Source organism: Pleurodeles waltl, chromosome 4_1 (assembly GCF_031143425.1).
Source record: "Pleurodeles waltl isolate 20211129_DDA chromosome 4_1, aPleWal1.hap1.20221129, whole genome shotgun sequence".
In the NCBI taxonomy this organism is placed as follows: Eukaryota; Metazoa; Chordata; class Amphibia; order Caudata; family Salamandridae; genus Pleurodeles; species Pleurodeles waltl.
The window spans coordinates 481,987,378-482,014,960 of record NC_090442.1 but is presented as its reverse complement, the minus strand read 5'-3'; the positions used below and the strand labels follow the sequence as shown (position 1 = coordinate 482,014,960).

At 43.1% G+C, this 27,583-nt stretch overlaps 1 protein-coding gene across 1 annotated transcript in view; it reads left to right on the top strand.

The window, feature by feature from the left end:
• Positions 1-27,583, top strand: part of PTPRQ (protein tyrosine phosphatase receptor type Q) — a 1,423,303-nt gene that overhangs the window by 194,649 nt on the left and 1,201,071 nt on the right. The window contains exons 8-11 of the mRNA XM_069227528.1: positions 2,198-2,328; positions 9,478-9,607; positions 12,287-12,437; positions 16,980-17,086. Coding sequence (XP_069083629.1) covers positions 2,198-2,328; positions 9,478-9,607; positions 12,287-12,437; positions 16,980-17,086 — 519 coding nt within the window. The remainder of the gene's footprint in view (positions 1-2,197; positions 2,329-9,477; positions 9,608-12,286; positions 12,438-16,979; positions 17,087-27,583) is intronic.

Genomic DNA, 27,583 nt, shown 5'->3' with positions numbered 1-27,583 from the left:
TGGAAATGGTAAATTAGAGGCTATGAGGTACGTTTTGAAAGTGAACCCTAATCTGTGTTGTTTCTTAAAAGGTAACTCTGCCCTGTAGATAGGTGTCCTGTGCCGCCTTTTAGTTTTTTCATCACCAGAGGTCAACAGTTTTTATCGTTAGACCTCACGACTTCATCATCATCAGTGCCACAACAGAGAGTAGTCTGTATCCTTATTCCTGACCTGAATCGTTCCAAAATCGTTACCTATTTGTGTACTAACCTGTATATTGTTCCAAGCTATGGAAAAATTCCTCTGCACCTGCCCATTACAGGGGCCTACGTCACATTATGCAGTGGAGCATCACTTTGGAGATGTCACATCCTACGGGCGAGGCACATTGACATGAGTGATTCCTTTTGACCTTGTTAATAAGCGCCGACTGCGTCTCAAGCTCTGCAAGGGGAGGAAGGTGCTAAGGCCCATAGAAAGCGACCAACTCTCCCACTGTAGGGTTCTGCAGATCTTTCCCACCTAAAGTTCAAGGCAGTGTTCACTGTTATCTATGCACATACCAATGGAATAGCCCTGGCAGTGTAGACGTTTTAGGACACCTCTGGCCTGCCTCTAGTCGTGAGAAATTTGCCTCAGAAGAGTGCAGTTGGTGGATGCATCCACCAAGGCATTGTTGGTGGCGGGTTCTCCCCTTAGTCTCTACAGTCCAAGCTCCAAGATGGAAGAGGAGTTACCCTGGAGCATAAAGCAACATTACCATCGAGCCAGTCCTTGTGTGAACTTGACATTCCTACAGTTGATATGATGTACATAGGGTAGCTCATTCAGTTAACGGTGATTGATTACTTCTGTGGTGGTTTGCGACTCAAAAATTCAAATCCAAGTAAGGGCTCACCAAACCCATAACAAAACTTGAGGGGTCCTTCTGCAATATACAAGATGGTAATCCACCCTCCAGCTCGACCCCCCCCCCCCCTGCACAGTGGGGTCGTGGGGGGTGGAGGGGCTTATGTTGCGCACCTGACCAAACCTTTAAGTCTTCCAAAGTTGGAAAATTGAGTACCTGAAATTTGGTTTCAATAGCGCCTGCTATAAACAAATAGTGAGTTTTGTTTATATTTCTCATTGCCTCCAAGATTCATAGTCCTTGCAGTCTCTGCGGCCTCTGAATTCTACGTGAATCACCAGAGGCTTTTAGGTAAATGTTGCTTGTTTAATGTTAATACGAGTTAACAAGGTTTTAGGCCCACATGTAGCAAGCAGTTTTGCCCACTCTGTGTCTATGGGAAAATGTGTTCGTACATATGGTCCTTAGTTCAGTAGGTTAGATGGTTTGTTGTTGCTCGTTTGTTATGAGCTTTACTGTCCTGTTTATACTCTCAGTTATTCATTCGAGCAATGGAAGGACTCCTTTGTTTTATTTTTAACAATGCTATTCGTTTAGGTCAGTCGTTCTTAACCTGTGGTGCGGGGACCCTCTGGGGGTCCGAAATGTCTAAGTAGGGGGCCTGCGACTGCTTATAAAATTACATAATATTCAATGATCAATAAAGTGTATACTAAAAAGCAAACTGTGAAATTGAACATTTCAAGACGTTCTGTAAGTGTGAAAGAATTTGAAATTGTAGTGTTAAAAATATAGTTATATTCTCAAATAGATTCCAGGGAGCAGTGCAGTTGCATCAAACAGAACATAGTGTGGGCATGTGTGGTCTTCAGAAAGGCTACAACCTTTCCAATAAAATTAAAATTTACATTAAAAATGCTCCTGAATTAAATAAAATAATACATCATTTGTTTACTTGTTTGCTGAATGCTTCTGCTGCATTTTCTGTATATTGTTATGTGGTTCAAATCATTGAAAGTGCCTAGACTGGGTCTTCGGTTCTCAGTAATTACATAGTGGGGCGGGGTGGGGGTTCCCAGATTCCAATGATGACTCTCTGCCCATTGACACTTAAACGCCCCCGAGGTCCAGTAATGATAAAATGAGATCCAAGGAATTCAAAGTGTTAAAAGCCACTGATTTAAATAGTGTGGATCATAATTCAAGAATACAACAAATAGGTGAAGAACAGCACTCATGTTAAAAAACCACTAGGGGGCAGATGTGCCATAAGCTAACAGTCTCACACACGATAGAAACCTGTACGATGCGTTCTTGCTGGCGCTATTCATATCTAACATTTGCTGTTAAATCACGTATTTGCAGGTCTGGCAAGTCCAGTAAATGTGCGCGATGGCCTCGTCACAGAAACTTCTGTAGAGATTACATGGAATAGAGCTGATGGAAATTTTGAGCAATATGAAATCACTTGCATAAATTGTGCAGCATCGGTTCTGGTAAGCTAAGCATATGTTGTGTTATTTATTTTGTTCAGTTAATGATCGGCAATGTCAGTCAGAGTAAATCTTTCGGTTACTAAAACATTTGAACACCTTGATGGCTTTGTGACTTATTTTAGTTTCTTCTTTATTACCACTAGATAATAGCCATTCACTGTTTTTGTGCCACTTACTAAAATATATTTGGACATTTCATTACAGGGTACTGTATCATATTATCACCCTTGGCATTCCCAGCAAAGGCCACTAACAGTTCTCGAAATTGAAATAAATTTATGGAAATAATCTATTCCGTGATCCAATAAATTGGGGGTCAAGGTGTGACATCAGAAAGGGGATGATGGTCATGAAGCTCTGAGTCATAAAAAGGGAGTCTGACAGTGAACCGATACCTTTACTTTTTTAAATATACTCTGAAGCAAATGTGAGAGTACATCTGTTCTGGCTTACCTAATTGACCACAATAAGCTGCATTTTAAAAAGACTTACAGGTTAAGGTACCTGTTGCAGAGATCTTTATGTACTCAGCAATTTGCAGAAGATAATAGTATTAGCTAAGGTTAATAAACTTGTTGCAGAGACCTATTTTTTGTCACAGTTTTGACTTCTAAAAAAGTAGCATAGGAGGTTAATGTGCCTGCTGCAAAGCAATACGTGTAACATGCAGATCATACATTAGTTTTTTTACATAGATAGCTCAACGGCCTACTGCTTTTTGTCACAGAGATCCTTTTGTTAATTCATAAATTACAGTCCTTCTATAGAGCACAGTGAGCTATCGACCGGCATCTAGGGGCTATATGTAAACTGTAAGGCATAGATTTAGAGCCTTTTTCTCAGACTTTTGTTATTTTAAGGTTGCTAAAAAGAGTTCTTTTAGATGGTAATATAGTCTTGTTATTACAAATAATCTAAACCACTGCATTAAGTTTTGAATCCTGTCTGTTTTTCTCCAGACCCAGACCAGGTACTCTTATCATATAATACCTTCCAGTATGAATGATATCTAGAGTGTCTCCAATACCTCAGAACCCTCATTGTGTCCTGTAACATTTCCGTTTTAGTGATTTAAAGAACTATATGATTCATTGTCTCTGTATAACGTGTGTTTGAAGTAAACATTTTAACACCCTGCAGTGGAGTGAGTGGCACTAACAAAACATTAAATAAATTATCAAGTATTGTTTAAGTTGTTATTAGTATAATTACTCATGCGGACACATCTGACAATCTTACAGTGCTTGGGCATCTTTTTTATACGATTGGATAAAATCAAAAACCTTCCTTCAAATCATAAGCTCTCTTAAGGACTTGAGAAAGTGATACGTTGTGTACCTTTATTTCCTTTAGTTGGATTGGGATCTTGGAATTAGGTGTCAGATAGTTTCCAGCCACAAGAGACCCCAACAAAAGGAGGGCCGATGGCCTTTTAAGTGAGGGTTTTGTGTTGAGCCTACCTGGGAGTGAAGATAAGACACCTTTCACCCACTTTAGGCCCTGCTGGTTGCTCTTCTGAACTGAAAGAGATAACATCCGAGTGTAACTAAATGAGGGCAAATTCAGCAAATTTGCCTATTCTATTTCTGGATCCGTGCCAAAATTGCTGTCGGATCAAGTTTGCTTCCCAATAACAGCTTTTACATTTTGATATATATTATTCTGAAATGTTGTTTCCAGACATCTCCATAACAGGCTGACCATTTTTTTATCGCAAATGCAACTTTTCATGTTTGCTTAATAAACACACTTCCGCCTGAAACGTCATCTGACCATGTTTCGAAAATAATCAGATTTTTTCCGTAGATATCAGCCTTTCCTTTTTGACAAATGATCTCGAGTTCTTCTCTTTTGCAATGAAATACATTAGCTTGTCCCCAAATACATATCCTTCATTTTTATTAAATCTCCTAATTTTGGTCAAAAACATTATTATGCCAAATTCTGAAAAAGGTGTTAAGGGAGGAGTACGGTGAACAGTGTATTACAGCACAGGAACACGTTTTCAAAAGGGAAAATTCTCCAATTTTCAATAACACAGTTAGGCTCATATTTTACATTATCAACACAGTGGTTTATTTAGATACACTTTATGTATGAAAGGTTTGACTAGCCATGGGAACATAAGTGTGTGATTGAATGCTGTCCTCCCTATTTCTCCACTAATTGAATTTGTACTTGTCGGCATAGGAATATTTCCCATTTCCTACGGCACGGCAGCACATCCTCATACTAAGCCAATCCTGGAGAGATCAATATATGGAACCCTATCCTCCCCCCTTTCTTCGTCAGAGTCACTTTATGAATATACATTACGTTTGCCCACTGTTGTCACCTTTCTATTTATAGTAAATAAACTCACTTTCACCATATTACACTTGCTAATGTTCTCTAAACATTACTTTGGCAATTATTGAAAATACGCTCAATTTGTCCCTAACATCTGCTTCTCATATTCGCCAAGCATTAATTTACAATTGCTAGACACTAAAAATACTGCTTCACTTTCCCATGTGCAGTCTATGGCCACTTAAGGGTTCATGTGACCTTGTACTGTACCACAGGCTCGCATTCTCAAAGGCACACATGTCCCAACCATATGCCAGGTATGTCTACAAACCGAGTCAAGGATTGGGTTTCTTAGGGGAAAGAGGGCCACTTCATGCCAATGATGTTTGCCACATGCTTGGGATTGTTATTTTATGACAGGTGCCAAAGATGGTCACCATAAACAAAATATGTCCGGCAGGTTCCACTGATGGTACTGTGTGACATGGATTGTGATTATATACCAGATAACAGGAAACACCACCATACATCAATAAAATCTTCCAGATTCATAGATCACCATCAAATATGAGAAATGGGCACTAACTGCTTTTGAAGGCCAACAAAACCCTAAGAAGATCACTAAGTTAGACGGATGCTCACCATTTGTGAATGAGGGGGATCCTATATAAGGGGTTGCCCAGATGCCAGGGATGGTCACAAGAAGTCAGAGAGGTCAGAGAGCTTGACCATTATTATATATCATCGATACATATCAGATGGCAAGGGCACTCACGATGTGTCTTGAATAGCTACCAGATGATAAGGTTGATCGCCAGATGCCCAGAGCAGGCACCATGTGCCAGTGATGTCTCGTAGATGGTAAAGAGGGACATCAAATTCCAGGAATGGGCACCAAATACTAAAGAGTGACACCATATACCAGTATGGATCCCTGGATGTCAGGCATGGCTTCCACTGGGCATTTACCAGACATTCCCATTTCCAGGAGCCATTAATCTATTTCGGTTTCAGCCTGTTTAATTTCAGTTAGACACGCAGACATGTAGCTGCTATTGAATTGAGATGTGTAAGAAATTTGGTTATTGGATGAGCGGAGTGAAACCCTTCTGAAGCGAGAACCACAATCCTTCTTAGGGTGAAGTCACAAGCAAACCCTAAATTAACCTGTGCTCAACCCTCTGGATGGTTGGCACAGAGCAGTCAGGCGTAACTCTGAGGCAAATTATAAGATATTTGTGCAACTCTTCAAACAGTTATAAAGCGGAAACAAACCACAAAATGGATCCTACACCAGAATAGAAAAACAGAGCAAACTTTCAAAAATGAAGCAAGACCAAAATTACTAAAACCCAATCAGTAGAACAAGAGATATACAGGTTTAACGTTTTCAGTGAAAATAGCCCCAAAGAGCACCAAGCACCAACTGAAGATATCTGGTTGTGCTAGACTGGGACTGAGTCACACGTTCAGGCTGACTGGGCCAGCTACAGGTACCTAGTTACACCTGCTGAATAAGAGTACATTAAATCCTGGTTGCAGAGAGTGGTGAGGTCCCGCTTTCAGAATGAGTTGTGCAGCCAAGGGAATGTGTCGGTTCCAAGGAGTGGTGAAGCTGCAATGCAAGGCCTTGCATCGTCTTCAAGGATCCCGTTGACAAGGGGTTGAGATGCGAAGTCCAGAGTTGAGGATTTGTTGTGCAGTGGTGGCAATTCATTGGTTATTTTCGGAACTGCAAGACTGTGATGTAAGGTTTTGTGTCATTGTCGAGGATGCTGTTGACGAGGGCTTGTGATATGAAATCCGGAGTCAAGGAGGCTTTGTACAGCTAAGGAGATGCCTGGGTTCTGAGGTGAGCTGCGAGGTCGATGTGAAGTCCTTGTGCTGGAAGAATCCTCTCAGCAGAGGAGATGCGTCTCTTCTGCTTTGGATTGCATCAAGCAGCAGAGCAGATGCATTGGTTCTGCTGGATTCGGAGATGGGCTGGCAGAACACCTTCAGGCCCACTTCCAAGGTTCCAGGGTTTGTGTGGTACCACTTGGCAGAGTAGAACTCACAGTTGGAAAGTCTAGGTGCTGCTTACAAGAAACTAGCCCTTGAAGTCACTCTGGTGGCTCCTGTGTTCAGGTTACAGGTCCAGTCCTTTTCTCCCAGGCAGGAGGGCAGCAGGTCTACACAACCAGCAGTAGTGCTTCAGGGCAGCAGTCCCGCAGAGTGGCAGTTATTTCAGCAGCACAGTAGCCCATCTTCCTGACAATGTCTTCCACAGGTCCAGAAGTGTACTGAACAGTTGATGCCTGAGGTCCAATATTTATATCTGGATGCCTTCTTTAAAGTAGAAGTTTCTGGAGGTTTCCCTTTGAAGTGCGCAGGTTTCCTGCCTCCCCTGTTCCAGCTCAAGACTAACTACAGGGGGTATGCAATCCTTTGTGTGAAGGCAGGACACAACCTATTCAACTGTAAGTGGGGCTGTGCCTAACTCAGCCCTACCATCCTGACAGTGATGGCCCATCCAAGCACATCTGTTAAGTAGCACAAGCGTGGTGGTGGCAGTGTACCATTTTTTTTATGATCAGTAGAATGAACAGGTCTGTGTTACCTGTGTCACTAAAGTGATCCCTTCTGCCCTTCTCTGGTAAAGTTCCACTGCTATGTGCTTAACTCAGTCCTTGACCTGAATTCGATTGTGTGAGCAGAAGGATGTACATCTGCTTGAGAGATGGTACAGTGCAGGATGAATAGTGTGAACTGTTGCATGTGTGCACTAGCATGTGTATGTACATGTGTGAAGGTATCTCATATAGGAGATAGTGTATGATGTTGCATGAGAATGCTGGGCTGTGTGTGTGCCCAGGAAGAAGTTCAGTACATTGGAGACTCAACACGTGTGAATGCATGTTTGCAGGAGTATGTGTGAACTTGTGAAGGACACAATAGATTGAAGACACTACCTTCCATTTTGCGAGACCCAGGCCTTGCTGGAGGAGCAGGGAGAGGTGGAGGTTTCCCCCAGACAGATTCGTGGATTGTGCTTTGCTGAAAGCTTGATGGGACACACGTGGGAGGAATGAAGACTCAGTCTCTATAGTCCACTTCAAAAGGAGCTGGTACAAGAATCATAAAGGGTAGGTCTGGGGCCCTTTGGTATGCTTTCAAAGTACATATCACTGAGGTTGACAGTGAGGTGCAAATCTCTAGTCACTTCCTTGGCCTGCATTTGGGGCTATTAACATTGGAGACTGTCCTGCTGTGATAGACTGCTCTATGGAGGAAGAGCACACCAAAGGAGTGTCAGTTCAAAGTGAGCAACCCCTAGAACACAAACTTCAAATACAGAGACACTATACCACAAGTGGGTCTCTTGAAATGTATTCTAAGCAGGGGAGCTATAGACTCCCAAAATGTCAAGCTGAAGCTGGACACCACTGTGAAGAAGCTCAGCACAAGTTCTGGCTGTTGCACCCAGAACTGGGGACTAGGGTTCTGCCAGTCTCCTATGCTGTGTGACAGGACATCACCCAGGAGGATTAAAATCACTCACCTGACCCATGACAAGTGGCCCTTTGAGGTGAAAAAGATTGCTTTGAGGGTGCGAGAACCAATAGGGATCCTGTTGCGTCGATCCCAGGAGTGGAATGTGAGATTCTGGTCTGTCAGGACACAGCACTCATCGGGCTGCCAGCTTGTGTGCCAAAGCCCACAACCACCTTGCTTGGTAGGGGCTGCGGTAAAGAATAAAGATTTGTGATGCGCTGTGAGGTACATAGGGCTATTGCCTGATACAGTGCTGTGACCGAAAGGGGTCATCACCTGTTCACTCTACCTACAAACCCATATGCCAGGTGTGGGCCATGGTGAAGAGAAAGGGCCATTGCTATGTATGTGCTGCAACGAACTTACCTACTTGTCAGGAGGATGGGGCAGTGAAGGAGGGCGAGGACTTTCACCTTCACCCCACATGCAGCACAGAAGGCACCACAGGCCATGATCTATGGAGAGTGAAAGCAGCAACTTCACATCCCCCGTACGTTTAGCATCAACGACCTGGCCTAGGATTCAAGGAGAGACATACTGCATGGGAGGAGCACCAGGGTTGGTGACTGGCATGACTGTAGCTTCCCACTGTCTGGACACTATCCTGTGGCCGAGGGATGCCAGAGGACTCCGAACCGCCAATGCGCAACAGTGGGTAAGACTGACAAGTGGGCCTCTGGGTCCTGAGGGAACTTCCTCTGAATTAATGGGAACTTCTGAGACTTGAATGCATTAGCTAGGCTTAACTTGGCTCCAGCCACACATGAATTGGAAATAACCGTCAGCCATCAATTGAGAAGTGGAGCTGGAAAGCTGACCCGGGCAACAGTAGTGGGCTTGCTGCAAGAAGGCTGTGTATATTGTTTGCAGTGTGTTGTATTGTACTTCGTGTTACTAGATAAATACTCCTTTTGTACACTAAAGCAAGAATATGACTGGACATTCATTTATTAGGGTTACTGGATGTATTTTGAAGTTTCAAGTCTGCGCTCGCATGACACCTACCTCCTCATGGAGAAGCCTTGGACTAATCGATCCATACTACCATTGAGTGTCACCTGCTGAGGGGTAGGGTACTTGGCCCAGTTGCTCGGAGCCCATAATAAGCTGGACCCTGAGACATCAGGAGCTAAAGGTCTCAACCACCACTGCTAGGGTTAAATAATACCTGCTTGCCCTTTAGCCCTCTGAACGGGATTCTAACATAGTAAATACCCAAACTTTCTGAATAAGGCCCATATATGCAGTTTAACACTGACATTTATTAATTTAGAAATCAAATACTAAGCAAGTCTGTGCTTTTAAAAGTTTTTGTTTCATTCACAGGTTCAAAAAGTTCTCCTAGAAGTCGCAGTATTTCCCAACTTGAATCCAGGGACATTTTACTATTTTTCAGTTCGAACAGAAAAAGAGCATTTCAAGGACAGTGAATCTGTTTTCATAGAAGTACAGACAGGTAAGACTCTTCCTTCACCTCAATCAATAGAACGTTGAAATCCTACAATTGATAAGGCCTCTGTTTAGACTTGGGTGGTGGTACAGCCTCTAGTTAGGTTGCATGCTCACCACCTGTCAGCTCAGGGGAAAAAACCTTTTTTTATAATTTACAGGGGTGTCCTGCCTGGGGTGAGAGGATGGCGTTATGTGGCAGACATTAACATAGCAACTTCTTTTCTACCATGCTCATATCCATGTCCTCCCTACTGGTACCCCTTTCTGGTGAATACTCCCAGGCCCTGAGGAAACCCTGGCGTTCCCTGAGGTGGAGAACCGCAGTAATCAATTGGATTACCTTCCCAGTGGATTCCCTTGAGGGCACTACATCCATCTGGAGTACTGGTGAAGGAATCTATGAAATTCTCCTTTGCCAAGTGGTGAGAAGGGTGTTTGGACAACAAGCGTATTGAATCTTATGAAATTATTGGGATGCTTAGAGTTTAGAGATGACTGAAATTGCTTCCACCTCAGTGGGTCACAGGAAGTCCCCACGAATTACACCCAGATTAATGTCAGGCCTGAGGAGGGGTATCAATGTAGAGTCTTAGCGCTCCAGTGAGAAGAGATGGGGGATACTGCCAACTCGGAACTAGTGTGGTCCACTCAGCCCCATTTCCATCCTCCCTTGCTTCCTATGCCACAACAGAAACAGATAGTGAGTATTGCCACAACAGTTGATTTAATTGCTTCCAGGTAATGGAGAATGGGATATTGCCACTCTAACCCTGGCCTGCTTATTCACGAAGTATTCTCTTTTAACCACAGCTTGACAATTGCAGCTGAGAGGCTGGTAGAAGGATTTTGGAGAAATGGAGGCCTTCTTTCACCAAGCTTTAAATAGAGGTTGTAATGTTTAGAAAAACATCTGCATCTGGCCTCTCATTTATCTCTGCCTTCCAGTTTCTACTTATTATATCCTTGATGGTGTATTGAATCTGTATATGGTAAACAAAGCACTTAATTGATTTGCTAGAACATACACAATGAAGGTGCCTCCTTAGTAATAAATGGAGATTGTGATAGAAGGCCACATGCTGCCTTTAGGTTCATCTGACTGAATGTACTCTGCTGAACAACCCTTGGGAAGGAGATGGCTGTGGGATGATTGAAAGTTTCATTCCCTCCTCATGGGGTCTCAACCCCCAAGCAAGGGACCTCAGTTAGGAGTTGCTATATTTTATGTTGTGTTTGAACTAACGCTTCCAATCGAGTTGTAGCATTGACTGGCTGATTGGAATGACTCAGAATTGACCTGCACTAAAATGACTGGGCATGTTTTCCTTGGCTATCCTCTTATGCCATGGCAAAATGTGTCAGTTTCATATTTTTGTTTCCCGGAGAGGAAATAAGTGAATTCCAAGCGCAGTCATATTACATCACAGCTAAGGGACTAACATCCACAAAAAAGTAGACGCCGCCTCGTCTGCCTGTTTACAATGTACAGTACAGACATTATACACTCTAAATAGAGCAAAGGGGACATATATAAAATCTGAGTAGCAAGGGAATTCTGTTGCTTTTTGGTGAGTGCCCAGCAGTCTGTAAAACAGATTGTAAATTTCTTGAACCTAACATATTCTGATTATGACTTAAGAAAGAGTTTTCTATGATTACCACTCATGATTGAGGAGCCCGGTCCTACAATGTCACAAGGTGGAATTGCAGCTGTCCCGCAGGACGGTCTCACGTCTCCTGCTGGAGACAGTAAATAAACTAGACTCAACAAAGTGTGAAACCAAACAAATGAATGGATCCACCATTTTCCTGCAACGATAAGTGATGTTTTGATGTCTGAACCAAACTATGAGTTTCTTTGTGTTTAATTGGGAAGCAGCCTGGCCACCGTTGGTGTGAGATTTTGCTTTTTGCCACTAATTCAATGGTGATCTCACCTGCCATTATCTGAGGATGTCAAAGTACAGGAGCTGGGATGCCCTGTTGTTCATCTAGACAGTGCCTAGCCGTTATGGCTGGACGGTCATGACCTCTACGCCCTGCTTTGCAAAGAGGCCAGCGCCCTTCTGAGGAAAATCGTGCGACTGTAACATCGTGTGATGACCCATGGGACATTGCTTGCTTCCCCCAGGGTGAGGTTTTCAAGATGCATATCTCACAGTTGCGCATGAATCGTTTGAGGTGTGGGGAGGAGGGGTTCTAATTTATACTGGAAATATCCCCATATAAACGAGGAAACTAACCTATTAAAATGCGTAAACAGTTTTTTTTCAGTTCGAGCGTTCACTATTATGGAAGTTAGTAAGAACTCCTTTTGAAATTTCAGAGTATATTGGACATTTCCAACGTGGCACCTCTCAAAGAGTTTTTAGTTGTTCACCCCTTTGTGCACACATGCAGTTTTTGTAGTACCTCCAGGGACCGGTAAGTACAGGGTCCTGCCACATGGGAGTGCAGGGCTGGGTTGAGGTAAAAAACTCCTTTCTTCCGTACCCACTCCCATCCAGGCAGTCAGTGGATCTGACTTCCACAAGAAATCAGCTGCTCGTTTAGTTATTAAGGAAAGAGGCACCGTTCTCTCATTAATTCTTTTTTGACGCTGCCTGTTGAAACTTGCCAGTGATGTGATGTGCAGAAATGATTGGCCTCTTACTCTCTCTCATCCCTTGTTTTCCTGTAACAGAGCCAAGCCCGGTCGTATTTCTGAATTACACTAAATCACCAGCAGCAGTAACTGTTGAGTGGGGTCCAGCACTTGGTAGATTGGATGGATATATTATTTCGATAAAGAATAAAACCTTCCATAAGGAGGAAACATTACTGCCCAGCATAAGGTAAGTGCAAAAGGAATTGGCAATTTGGCAGCTGTATAATTTGCCCAACAACTGCTAGTGATGACTTGCATAAACACAGCTACTTAAATAAAATAATTTAAAAAAAAGTGTTTAGCTCGCTACAGCCCGGCTCAATAAAATACCTAAGGTAAGAAAAAAGACCAAAAATTGAGGGGACACGCATGATTGTGGAACATCAAAACCTATATTCACGTGGTATGGTCGAAACGAGTATATGACAAACCTAGAGTGAAAATTGAAAGTTTTTGTCCCCTCTATTTTGTATTCTGTGGATACCACCCACCTGTATTTTGTGTCTTTTGGCTACGACCAAGAATGGCTGATTCCACTTTGCTTTCTCTCTCAGCGTGGTTTGAGTATTGGTACATACTTGTCAATAAAACCATTGTTACGGCTTATCCTGTCTGACTGACACTAGATTTCTGGGCAACAAACATGGTGCCCGCTTGCCACACTTTTCAGAAAGTGTAGAGATTCCTGCAAGTCAGTCTGCATGGTGGGAAGTGACTGACCTCCACTGACCTGAGGGCATGTTGGGCCACCGTCTAGAGCCTTAATGACTCTGCATATTCAAAGTCGTATATGTTGGATAGGTGTGTAATATTTCAGTTGCCCTGTGCAAGACGCAGAATATATAAAGAGAATCATTATTTAGGATCAGTTCATAATCATTGCTGCAGCTGAAGAATTACTATACGTCTCCATTTACGTGTAGGATCTGTGCACACTGTTAACCACACATCTGAACGCGGTCTAACAAAGTTTCGAGGAATCCCCCCATAACAAGTTGGGTCTTGATTAAAGTAAGGAACACATGTTCTGTGGTGCACACGAGCAGATCAGCATTGACACTGGCAACTCAGAAATGTGTATCTCATTACAGCAAAGATATTGCAGTCCTTCACATTGGTGTTCATGCTTACAGCATAAGCCATTGCAGAAGAGCACACAGTCCACAATAAAGGAGCAATGGCAACCTTGCTATGTGGCTCCATGTTTAGCTCGCATTAATGTGTGTCTCAGAGTGTAACATCGTGGAGAGCATCAGCTAAAACCTTGGTTGATGCATGCATAGCACCCGTTTTGCCCATATTGCCTGGCTGCAGTGAAAGGTTTTGTGCACATGCATCTTAACCAGATTGTAGAAAGCAGCAGTACTCTCCCCACCTTAAACTCCTTTATTTCCATGGGCCATACTCCAGTGCAGATGACAGACTCCGCCCTTTCCACTGTGAGCCTGCTGAAAAAGTGGCCACATCATTAATATTACAGAGTAGATATTGTGACCGCTTCCATGATCCCAATTAACATACCAAGCACAACACAGGAGTCTGCTTGTACACTGGACGCACCATTCATACTAGGACCTGTCAAAACAAAAGCACGAGTAACATGTTATTACTAACTGGAAAATGCTTTTGAGAAATATTGTTTTCTGCAATTGATAGCTGTAAGTCTGAGAGACCTGTGAATATGAATGTACATGATGAGTCAACATTTCGATACTAGGGAGCAACTGTAGTTCATTAAAGTACTGGGAAGTTTAGGATGGATGTTAACTCAAATAATATTGACGGGAAGCATGCAAACCTCAGTGTATGATGCACTTCAAAGGTTATTGCTAGTATTTAGCCGACACGTTTTGACTTAACTAAAATTATATGTATACTTTGAGAACATATAAAGAGGCTTTCTGCCAGCTTTCTTCATCCATTATTATGTTATCATTCAGTGACAGCACTTTGCTCTTTCACAAGGAGGACATCTGCTCACAAAGTAGTTCCCTTAAGTATTTGGTACTGGAAGTTGTATCAGTACTGCTAATGCTCATTGCTTCTGGATTGTTCTGTCAGACTTCGACTCCTCAGGATCGGAACAGTGCTCAGAATGGTCCACCTCTCGATATCCTCAAGCCTGTAAGCTATGATAGTGAAAACTATTAAGGTGATCAAGCAGGGGAAGGGAAAGAGGGGTACAGCTGAGAGGGAGATCGAGAGTAGAAAACAACATACAAGGTCAGTGATTCATGAGTTTTAAATATAGCATATATGTACGTAACTATCTCTAAGTAGTACCTGAAATTAAAAGAATAATCAAGTGTTCAGCCTCCTGCGGTAATCACCAATATCTCAAGGAGACTTCCCTCAGTCTTTATACTGTTGCTCTAGAGAAGTATTCCTGTTAACTACCTTGTTCACACTCACACCATGAATGATAATCTTAAAGTACCGTACAGGCACCTACCATTAAGGGCCACCCACCTTGCATCACAGTGGCAGAGAATAAACAGGAACTCTCACAAGGGGCCCCTGTTAAAGCAGCAAAAACAAAGCAGGCAGAAATGTACTACTCCTTCCATTCATAATGCATATTCTCATCATAGCAATAAGAATGAATTTGGAAGCATTTGTATTGGCAAACCATTAGTCACGTTTCTCCAGAGATGCCAAAAAATTCCATTTGCATTCCTTATCAAAGAGAAACAGCATGGGCACCAGTCTCTCAACTTAGGCGAACATAGGCTAAACTATAGTATTCTCCAGGTATACCACAGAACTACTGTTGAATGCACAATATCCAAATCATCTTTATCTCTCTTTGTAATAGTACAGGATGCAGGTAATAATTACTCCATATATTATGTCCCTCCTTCCTTTGCACATGAGTTCACTTGAAGAGCAGGACTCACCCAATGGAAGGAAGACAACTGGCCTCCGCACGCAAAGAGGAACAAATGTCCAATCCACAACACACACAATTTCACAACAGAAGACGTCTAGCACCCAGAGAAATAGAGTACCTTCCCCATAGCACAGTGGTGGAACACAAGAATTGGTGCTTGTGCATCTTTACCCCACCATACTGTGGCACTCCAAATCTAAACCTCTGCTTCCAACGAATAACTGACAGTGTGCGGCAATGTGGAAATGCCTTTATAGGTGGGCCCTGCCCCTCGATGACATTGTGAATGCGCCTGACATCACTTTGCCACATGGGACTTGTAGGTCCATCCCATACTCATGACCATTGTAATAACCTTCTCACTGTCAAAGCTCCTACCCTCCTCCTATGGCATTGGAACAGAGTACCTGGCATTGTACAAGTGCTTGTCAGTGTGGTGTACCTACAAGCTATCCATCCCCGCTTTGTGTTCTCACGTCCCCGAAACCCGTGTTCCTGTCAGTGTCCATGGCCTCTTGTAAGTACTTGTGTGTCAGAGTGTGACATGTCCTAAGGAAGCACACTGCATTTGGATGCTCTTGACAAAATACACCTACTAGAGCTGCTCTTGAGCTGCTTGATTTTAATCATATTTCTCATCTATTCAGATAATTACACTTGCACCACATGGGGCATCATTTAAACGTCTTTAGATCCCTTGTGTTCACCAAGACAAGGAGGATTCTACTTTTAACATTTAATGCCTACCCTGTTGAATTCCATACAGTAATTTATAAGAGGCAGAAAACCAATAGTGCAATTACTACTATCATAAATAATGAACTTACACAACATTGACGGGACAAGGAAACATAGCCATCGATGCTGGGGCAGGGAGACATTGAATCATGTGCTAGGATGGAGGTAGGGACACTAGAACATGGAGACATTGAGATGCTTATAGGGATAGAAAGACACTGCTACAGATACTGGGACAGAGAAACAATGACTCATGCAGAGTGATGAATTGCTATTCATGCAGTGCTAAATAGATACATTGAACCACCTTAGTACAAGAAACATGAACACAAACACTAGGTCAGGGTGATATGGATAAAGTTCACTGGGATAGCAAACACTTGCTACAACACAGTGGGTTACGAAGAAAATGAGACATACACCATTACCTAAACACAAAACACACTGATCACACTTGCATCAGTTTGGAGGAAGAACATAAATGTTTCTACCCACTCATACCATTGGACCCGCCATAAGCAGCAGAAAAAATGCTGCCTACCTGAGACATCCAACAGGACCAACTGACCCAGTAAATAGCAAACACTGTTATGCAAAACTGTGTAACAAAGCAATCATGAAACATATGTACAAGGTATGAAGTGGAAAAGAAAATACTACTTACTAGTATAGTAAAGAGACAAAATGTCAGTTTCCAGGAAATCAAAGCACGGAATTAAGATCACTTTGCATATAGCAGCCAAATATATTTATGCACTCATCAATGGTGTTTTCATTGGTCTTGCCATTAAGCTTGCAACTTTCCCTGCATTCATGTCTTGGTATTTAGGAGTTTGTATATGTTAGCAACTTATTTCTACCATACAATTGTTGATTGAAAGAATATATAGTCCTGCACATTCTTGGGCACCACAAGAATCCGCCAAGGCTTAGCTAGAAAAATCATATGTATCATGAGCCTCATTGCATTTTTATTATACCACCAAGTTGTATGCCAACGTCTCTAAATAATGTACATGTATTCAGTGTTTTTGGAATGAAAGATGATCATGCTTGCAGATCTTCAGAGTTTGGATTATCACAAACTGTTATTTGTTTCAGGACATACCAGTTTGACAACCTCTTCCCTGGAAGTGATTACCTCATTAGAATTGTGACCACAAGCTTTCCAAAGAAGAGCCGCCCCACTGCTATCCTGGTTAGCACATGTAAGTCGCTGGACTCAGAAGAAGGAGGAGGAACACTCAACATGCAGTTTTTAAAATGCCTGTTTGCTATTAATAGATGAGGAAGCAGGGACTGCAATTTATTTCTGTTAATGGATCATTTTATTATGTTCAAATTTAGGGCCTTGCTATGACTTTGGTCGTTGGAATCATCTGACCACCAAAGCCGTGGAGAGGAAGCTGCCGTCATACCAGCGGCCTCACCTCCAGTCGTATTTCAATGTTTCCACCAGGCTGACGGGCCGAAACATTGTATTATGACATTTTTGCCAGTCAGACAGGCGGAAACAGTGCCACTGCACTAGGAGCCAAGGACAATGCCTTGCACAACAGCACCTTCAGAATGCGCTCTGTCTGCACAGCATTCTGAGAATGCTGGCGGGGGGGCCCTGCACTGCCCATGCCCCTGGCCCTCCTGTGCCCCCAGCACTAGCTCTCTGCCAGCCTTTTCATGGGGGAAAGTGGACTCGTGATCAGCATGACTGTGCTCAACTCAGCTCCGCCGTGGCTGACCAAGACTCCGAACACCACCACCCTCTCAGAAGCCATGTTCCTAGCAGTGGCAGTGGTCTCCTGGCAGTCCGACCACCAGCGTCGTAATCTGGCAGTCGGACTGCCAGGAGTGCAGCGGTCCTCCACCACGATGAGTCTGGCAGTCTTCAGACTCACAATGAGGCCCTAAGTTTTTCTTTCCTTCTTATTATTGTCAAAATCTATGTGAGTTATATTCATTTATAGTTTTGCATTCTAAACAATATCAAGTGTCAAATTATGAACACAAGCATGTTAAAAATAGCCATAGCAAAGGCTTACAGGTAGTACTTAATTTGAGCTAGTGTGTGGAAGTGGGGCCCACCAGCACTCATTGTTGTGGACCAGGACTTATTTTATCTCATAAAACTCTGATTTAGAAAAAGAGAGAGAAAAACACACAACAGGAAAAGGAGGAAGAGAAAGATGGAAAACCATATCAAAGGGAGAAAGAAGGGGTGAAAAAGAACAGCAAGAGTGAGATAAAGGGTCAGGGAAGACGTGGTGGTGGAAGAAAGAGGTATGAGTTGGAATATATATAATGCAACCTTGGTATGTGGCAGACTAATATTCAGTAGTGCAGGTCGAATCTGCTTCGACAGGGAGCAAACATCCTGCACAACTTTTGGATCAACTTCACAGCACAACCAATACTTTAACTCCTCTTCTGAAGGGGCCTAGTGGCACCAAGATCACCAGGGACCTATGATCATGGTGTGGGTGTAACAGTGGAGGAGGACAGACCCTCAGCTTTCTTTTACTGAAGTTCACATCAACCCCACGATATGTAACAGCAGCTGTGCTCCTGCCTTCCAGAGATGCTGCGGAGTGAGTGCCACATAGAATCAAAAAAGTCGTTTCTTCTTTCTGCTTCACAAGTTTTAGATTTGACTTAAAAACTCCACAGTTTAAAAAATCACAATTTGTAGGTCTTGCCTATGAAACTGCATTTAGCTATCTGTAGGCAGAAGTCTATTGTATGCTTTATGTGGGATGAAAAAGTAGGGGTGAGCAAACGATGATGCTCTGCCAGCAGAGTTCACAGAGTTTTGTCTACTCTGTGTTTGGAGCATGGAGTTCTGGCAAAACTCTGCCAACCACCACATGGCTGAATTTGTTTTCACATGCGGCTTGCCAATGTTAAATCGGTAAGGCCAAGCAAGACTTTGTGTCCCGTAGACCAATTTTCCAGTGCTTAAAAGCCTCCCCGTCCTATGTCTCAATGTGGGCGGTCACGGTAGGTCACGCCCTCTTGCGAAGAGAAAGTTGCTTCTCGCATTGAGAAAGCTCCCATTGGAGTAGAAAATCTACTTGAGAGACAGGGAGAAGCAGCGCCCTCTAGTGTGCTGTGTGGTGCTGTCCATGCTGATTTTACAGAGTGGGACAAGCTCCCAATGCTAGAAATCAGCCCAAGCAGCATGACGTACCGAAATACCGCCACTTCCAGAACTCCACGGAATCTTGCAGAGTTTTTAGATAACTCTGCTGAATTCCATGGAGTTAAACTTGCGAGTTACACCCAGGCCTATGAAAGGGTGTTTGGGGGGGTCTTAATTGGGGTGTGGCCTAAGTAATGAAGGACATGGTTTAAAACATGTGAACTACAGTCCTGTGCTTTACACAGCATACTCTCCGACCAGCGATGAGGTGCCTTTTTGTGAGTTATCTGCTAATGAAGTACCCTTCATTGACCCAGATACAGTGGTAGAATCAGCAGATACTAAAGAGCTATTGTATCACAATAATACATTTTCTCTGCTTGCATAGAATATAGGGTGAAGCCCTACACACCTGGATATGGTGCTTTGTTCTTCTTTTTATCTGCTCGTCTGCCTTTTTGGCTAGGTTTGTGCTATACATATACCATATACACAGATACATTCATACATACGTATATACAAAAAAAACAACACATTTTTTGACTTCTAATTGATTTACTGGAAATCACGCTAACGCATATATGTTCACAAATTAGGCATTTTTTAGGCTAAGTGATGCTGTCAGAGAGTGGTTTTAGGCATGAGTGCATAATAGTAATTTTTACCAAAGGCCGAGATAAAAAAAATAGTTTGTACAGTACTTATATTGGTGTAGGAGAGTTCAACCATAACCCCAATGCCTTAACAACAAGGTAGAAAATTGTCCCTTGCTAGCAGTTTGACATTAATGAATATAGTGGTTAAATTACCAAATGAGGGTGCTGTGGGTCAGGTAATGAATTACAGACTGGACACGTCATCCTGTTCTGCCCTGTGGACCACTCTTCAGTGGGTAATTCTGTTGCAGTGTGACAAATTATAGAGAAAAAATACACCGTCCCTGTGCAATATTGAAAGGTTGACTGTTGGTTTAAATCTGGTAGTGCTGCACCCAACTGCCTGGATCCCTGGGCTTCCATGGCCACCTCATGAAGGGTACCCTCAAGAGGCACACTAACTCTGTCCCACCTCATATGTGGACCACAAACATTGTCGCTCCCGATAGCTTATTTGCCCTTGTGCCTGCTTCTGTATAATCGTGTGGGTGCAAGGGCAAAGGTGATCCCTTATGAGCATAGAAACACCACCATGTGAATGAAAATGCCTCCTTGAGACTGAGCTAGCACACGTTTCGTGTTGGCACGATTAATATTACAAAATGGGGCCCTGCTCCTTTTGGAATAACAGAGTGCCCTGAGGACACCTAAAGTAGGCGCAAACACCTGTTGCATTATCGAAGCACTTTGTGTAATATGTTCCCAGAGCTTAAATGCAATTTCTTCCATGTGGCAATATAGATTGATCCATTGCAGACTGCCTCCCCATCTGCCAAAATTATTGGTATCTAGAGACAATTCAGTTCACAGTATGTGCCATGAAACAAAAATATTAAATTCAGAGAATGACTGCTCTGATAGATGGGAATTTCTGCTCCTTGTCTTTATTTCAGACGGCTTTCCATTACAGGTACTCTCTGTAACTGGTATACCAGTAAATTAGTAGTGCTGCAGCAAATTAATGCCGTTTTGACAGTGAAGGTGTACTTTCACTGATAATGTGAATACACACCCAATGGTCTGCAGTTCTAGTTTAGGAAACTATTTAGAAACATTGTTTTAATGCATTGGCAAAGTATTTTTTAGTTTCTTTGGTCAGTGCTTCCTTTTACAAAATACAGGCATACACAGTGTCTAATCACAGAGTGCAATTAGGAAAGGGCTTCATGTCAACGTGTCCAACTGTATAAAAGTCCACTACATTAAACTGGAATCACACCAGGGGTGTAACCTCCATTGGTGCAGCAGGTGCAGTGGCGCTGGCCCAGAGGCCTAAGTGGCCAACTGAACTCTGCCTATTGCTGTTTTTCACAGTTAAAACATCGGCCTGTGGGGAAGGGGCATTTTCTTCCGTACACTAGGTTTCAAGACACACTGTTTATGCCATTTGGTCACATCAAACAATATGTGACGCATGTGGGATGTATTGTATTGCCACATTTAGCACTTACTACCCCTATGTGCGGTGCTGAAGTGCCTGCCTACATGGGTAGCACTCTATGCTGTGTGAGGTGTGTGGGTGGAAAGCTGTTGTATTTATTTTAATCTTATGTGGGATGTGTTTCCATCTCATGCATGATGACCACTGAGGTGAGGTTAGAGTGTTATGGGATGCAGCACTTAGCAGTGTAATAGATGAAGAAGTGCGAGGGACAAGCGTGTGGCTTATGGTTTTCAATAAGCTGAAAGCTTTGAGCAACTCTGCAGGCCCCTTATGGTATTTCTTATTTTAATAGTCCACTGAGCTGGTTACTGCACTGGGCTGCCCATTCTGAGAGATCTTGTTTAAGGATTATGGTCCTGAGCAAGCATGAGTTGGAGGGAGACGGGGCCAGAGAACTTCTGGGATGGACAGAAGATTAGGTATTGTTAGGTCGCAGGTATATGGCATAAAGGAGAAGTTGTGATCTTTGAAATGAGGTGTGGACAATTTGCAGGGATACAATAATAGGGAGTAAGGCAAGCATGCATGTGACTTATTGTAGGCTGTGCTCAGAGAGAGGAACCCTGCAGAGGATGGAAAGGAATTAGAGAGTCATTGGAAAGAAAGGGGGAGTCCAGATTTGAAGTTTTAAGGCAAAGACAGTTTGCATGCAATTTTTTTTAGAAATATTTTGGATGTGTTTAAAGAATGTATGTAAACTTTTAGAAAGAAATAACATTAGTTGCATGTGTTGCAACATCATTGTAGGCCTTGAGAAACCACTGTGCACACACACTACTATTACCCATGGGTGAATAGAATTAAAACAGATATGGATTAATTTTTCCATAAAATCAGATGAAATGAAAACACAAAACAATAATGTTCTACTTTAAATGTTTGTGCTAGTGATGCTCTTCCTCTTTCTCTCTAATAATCAAGGTGGATAAAGGAGAGTAGTTGTTTTAGTGAATAAATGTAAATCAATTCTTCTCAGGAAATGTAGAACTGGGGCTGTGTCTAACTGGGAGCACCCACAACATAGGAACTATGAAGTGAACGATTTTGCATCTGTTTGTCATTCAACCTTCATTTACATGTTTCACATAATTTTTAAAATTGTATGTCAATTACTTTCTAGTTAAAGTACTGGGACACACGCTGTTTTAAAGGCATTTTCGTATTGTGGTATTTCTGTTTGCTGGGGCTTGAAAGGGCCTGTTAGAGCCCCCCCCGTGTTCCATGGTGGCCATCTTAAGTGCCCCGTGAACTCTTGTTGCAGTTGGGCGGTCTAGTTGCCCCAGGAACTGGGTCTTGCTGACACCGCTTAGATAGGCCTTCAGTATTTAAACTGATAGGGCCACAGTTGCACAGTGAATGCACGCAGGGGGTGCACCGCTGAAGCGCCGGAGGCGCACGTACGGCAAGCCTGTCTGCGCCTGTCCATGCCAGCCTTGGTCTGAGGGCTGGGGAGGCTATCTGGCCAGACCAGAATGGCCCTTGCCTTTAGTATTCCAGGTAATATTTGGTGGATCTTTCCTCATGGGTACGTTGTAAAGGTAGGGAGCTTGTCAAGACGGATCAGCTGGGGGCTGGAGTTGCACTAATTTTGCATGGGAGCATGGGCAGATTTTCCCCAAAAAAGGAGCCTGCTCTGGGCCTAGAGATAATTCTACTTCTTTTGCTAACATAGGGACTAGTATCTCGAGGAAGTTGAAATGTGGACTGATTAATGTGCATTCCCTAATTAAACAGTGTATGAAATCAGTGATATCATTGAAGCTATGGCACTGGATTACCTGTTTGTAATGGAGCCTTGGGCCAAGGAAGACTCTGGTCCTGACTTTGCTATAGCCACCCCCACAGGCTATGAGTCCGCCAGGCTTGATAGGCCTGGCAGGAGGGGAGGTGGGCTGGCAATGACTTACGGGCATAAATTCCATTGCTCAATAGAACCTATTAATATTAGCCCAGAAATATGCGAAGGGGCCTTTTTTAATATATGGCATAGGAACTCCATCTGTGTTGAGGGCCTCTTGATTTATCAACCTCCAGGTCCTAAGAATGATTTTTTATTGCCCCGGCCTCTTCTTATGGAATCTCTAATAACAGCCTCCAAATGCATTGTTCTAGGTGATTTCAATTTTCAATTGGAGGATAAGATGGATAGGGATACAAGTACCCAACTGGATCTTATGACCAACTTTAATTGGGATTTAGGGGTCACGTCGGCTACCCACCTGGCGGGACATACCCTGGATGGTACATTTTCCAGACAGGACAATTGCACTTTTATGTAGGTCAAGTTCTCACCAAGCCCTTGATTGGACCGACCATTATCTTTTGGCCTTTAATGTGAAGGGGAGGGTCGAATTTCATACCTCCTACTGCCAAGAAGGTTAGAAATTGGGAGAAAATTGGAGAGCAAGCTTTTTTGCAGGCTCTGAAAACATACTGGGGACAGGAAGGGGGCAGTATAGCTCTATGGTTGAAAAATATGAACATGGGATAAGAGCATCGGTGAATGATATTGCCCCCATAAGGAAGGATAGATTGGCGGTCAGTAGAAGAACCTCAACTCCATGGTACACTAAGGAGATCAAGGGACTCCAAAGATTGTATAGAGGCCAGAAGCGAAAATGGAAATTAAACCGTGATTTGGAAGAAAGAGCTAAACTTAGGGTGCTGCCTGGTGATTCCAAACAGGCTTTTAGGAAAGCTAAAACTGATTTTCTTGCTCTTAAGATTAAGGAAACAGTTAATGTACCTAAAGAACTCTTTAGGGTGGTCCTCTCTCTTGCCTCTTGTGCTACCTCTCCTGATTTAGAGAATTCCCAAGCCTTCTGAGATAAAGTAGCAGACTTTTTTAAAAACAAAGTTTTACAGATCCATGCTAATTTTGCTCAGCATCCTCTGGATCTTGTTAATAATGGGCCTATAGCTGGCAAAGGAATCTTCACTGACTAGATTCCCCCCGCTCTTGGCAAACAGAATAATGGGCCTATAGCTGGCAAAGGAATCTTCACTGACTAGATTCCCCCCGCTCTTGGCAAACAGAATCACGTTGCTTCTGGCAGGGATTGGGTCAGCATCCTTGGACGATCCTTGCCCCCTTAGGGTTTTACAGTTGGCACCTGATCTTATTTCTAAGGTCCTGGAAATGGCCTTTTTGTTGGTGTTAGATACCTCCTAGAAAGAGGCTATTGTCATCCCACTGAAAAAAAAAATGGGGTCGACCCTTGCGACCTGAAGAATCTATGCCCAATCTCCCTATTGACTACTCCCGCTAAGATAATGGAAAAGATATTGGATATTGGAAAAGCATTTTAATATTGAACTGGCTAATTTTCTCCAGGAGAAAGGATGCTTGGATCCTTCCCAGCATGGGATTTGGAAGTCTCACAGCACAGAGTCGGCCTTAATTGCCACCTCTGACAAGTGGACCAAGGAGGGGAAGTTACCTTGCCATTACTGGATCTCTCAGCACCATTTTATACTATCTCTCCTTAGTTGATGATGCAAAGCTTGCATCAGGCAGGGTGAGGGATACCGCACTTGACATATTGCATTCCTTTCTGAGTGGGAGATCCACTATTGTGAGCTGTGGGGACTATAGTACTGCCCTATTTCAACTTCCTTGCAGTGTCATCCAGGGATCATCGCTTAGTCGTACTCTGTTTAACTTGTAAGTGGCTCCTCTGGCAAAACTGTCCGCTCCTTTGGTTTCTAAGGTTTCCTCATATGCGGATGGTACTTAGCCTATTATCTCATTGGATAAGAACTGGGAAGAGGTGGCTGATAGGTCCAGTAACTATATGAGTGAGGTAAACAAGTGGGTGACCCAGAACTGGCTGAAAATGAACAGGGAGAAGACCGAGATATTGATCTTTGGCACAGATAGGTCGTTATGGAGCACTCGCTGTTGGCCCGAATCCTGTGGGGTATTGCCATCTCCATTACTAGTAGCCAAAGACTTAGGGATACTGTTTGATGGCTCTTTGACTTTCAATTCACAGGTTAATCAAACAGTGAAATACTAATTCTGGATCTTTAAAATCCTAAAGAAAGTTCTACTCTTTCTCCCTAAGGATCTTAGGATTTCTGTCGTACTTGCTTTGGTTATGTCCAGACTCGATTGTTGCAATGCATTAGTGCTGAATATTAATTGAGGCTCTCTATACAAGCTACAGCTCATACAGAACACTGCAGCTCACCTGGTGCTGGGTCTTCCAAGGGTGGCATCTGCAAGTGAGAGCCTCAGACAGTTACACTGGCTTGCCTTTTCGGAAACAGCTTATAACCTGTCTCTTTGCCCAATAACCTGCCCCCATTCTGTCATTGCTCTGCTTCTCTCACTGGTTAGCACTTTGATGCTATGGCTGGAATGCACTCTACAAATACAAATACATAAATTTAGCAGTAATCAGACTGCCTTAAATTTTCCTCACATAAATTATAGAAACTTTAGTCCCAACCCTCATGTCAGTGCAGATTTTGAGCTGATGGTTGTCAGGGGTTTAACAACACTCATTTTTGGAGACCAGCACTTATTTTTCCCAATCAGACATTACTAAGAGCAAGACAGGAAAAAAAACTACAAATCAGAAAGAAGGAGGAAGAGAAAAACTGAAAAAATTGTCATGAAGGAAGAACGGAGAAACCTGCAGGAGTGACATAAATGGGCAGAGAGTGTCTGGTGCATGCTAATGTTTAATTGCACTGAGTGCAGGCTTCTGAGCAGCACCCTGGGCCCCAGCACTCATTCTTTTGCAAGTTGTGCACTTCCTTCCATGATGTACCAAACCTTCATGCTGAGAGAAAAGGTCAGCAGCTTCTTCCAATAAGGCCATCATTGGATTTCTAAGGGACACCCTGTCTCCATTTTCCTCACTTCCGTTGGCTGACCAGTTGCTCTACCTCTCTCCAAGAAGGGTACTGTGCCCCTCCTTCTGTCTCCTCGTACAGTGTACTTTCTGTTTATATTCAGCTATGAGCACACTTATGTTCTTAACGTCACACACAAAACTAGCTGCAGTGATTAGAGCAGTACATTTCAAAGGGTGTTTTTATTGTAGCAGGAATGTCTTAGACTTGTAGTGCTATACATGGATCAGCACAGTTTATAACATCAAGCACAAACCAGATCACAGAAACCTGGGTATAATGATGGGCCCAGCAACCCCAGAGTCACGTAAACGGGACAGCATTTCCCGGTCCTGGTCACTTCGGGCAGGGTAAAGGCCCTCTGTGGTGACTCGCCTTGAGGGCCTTGGACAGAACAGACCCTCCGAATGGGAGGCAGGGGTGGACATTGAAAACGCACCAGCGGAAAACCACCAACATTGTAACTAAGTGGTAGGAGTTTGCAAGGCTTTTGATCATGGGTGGCTCACTGTGACGTTCAGTGGCTGAGAAGGCACCCATGGCCATGAAAAGAGAAGCCAGCAAGCACCCGAGCGGAGGTAATAGTGGAGGGAAGGGGGAACCTTGCACAGAAAGTGACCAAATACACCCTGAAGTGTAACAATGAGAACAGAAACACTCAGGGCATCTCAAAGGTCTCTAGCTAATTGCCAATTAGTTGTAGAATGTCACCCTTTGTGCTATCAAATGGGAGTCCTGTAGCAAGAAGTGAACTAAACAGGCACACTCCTTGAAAGCGTTCCTCAACAGTGAAAATGTTTATTGGTGGCAGATGAAGACCCGAGTCTAAAGATACAGCACTCTCCAAGCACAAAATGGATCTTCTGTTATGATATCTGAGATAATATCAAATGGGAAAAAATAATGCCAACGGGTGGTTACATTAAGTGTAGCCATACTAAAGCAAATGGTCTAGGTCTTGGAGCATATTCATTACACGGAGTAAATAGTTGAATCTTTTCATTTAAGCAAGCTCTGGAAACAAAGCCAATCCCATATTGGATATTTGCATGAACAAGGGTTAATTTCACTTAGGCACACCCAGTAAACAAAGCCGATCCCATATTGCATATTTGCATTAAAAAAGGAAACGTGTTTGAGAAATGTATTAGACAGTTAGACACTAGAACTCCCACCATAACAATATGACATATGTACAGGTAGAAGTGGCTTACTGTGAATCCAAAAGAAAATCAGTCAGAATGTAGATCAGGTATCACCTAAACCATAAGACTATCCATTCAGCTTCCTTCTGGACCACGGGCGGCAATGCTGTCAGAAATTCTGGCGAAGAATCTCACATTTGGCCAACCTTGAGTTCCGTAAACCCCAAGCTTACTAGGATTCAAAGAAGGAACCCAGATGACAAGCAGAGAATGAACAACTCGGTCATTGTAAGCGGGTTCATAGGAAAGCAAGAAACAAGTTAATATCATGGGTTAACGAGGTTAGTGTAGTGTAATATATCTCCAGTGATGAAATGATGTAGTCTAGTGCAGTGCTATGTATGGTTTCAATCTCACATCAGTCATCATTTGCCAGCAAGCTCTGTGCTCCTATTAGACTC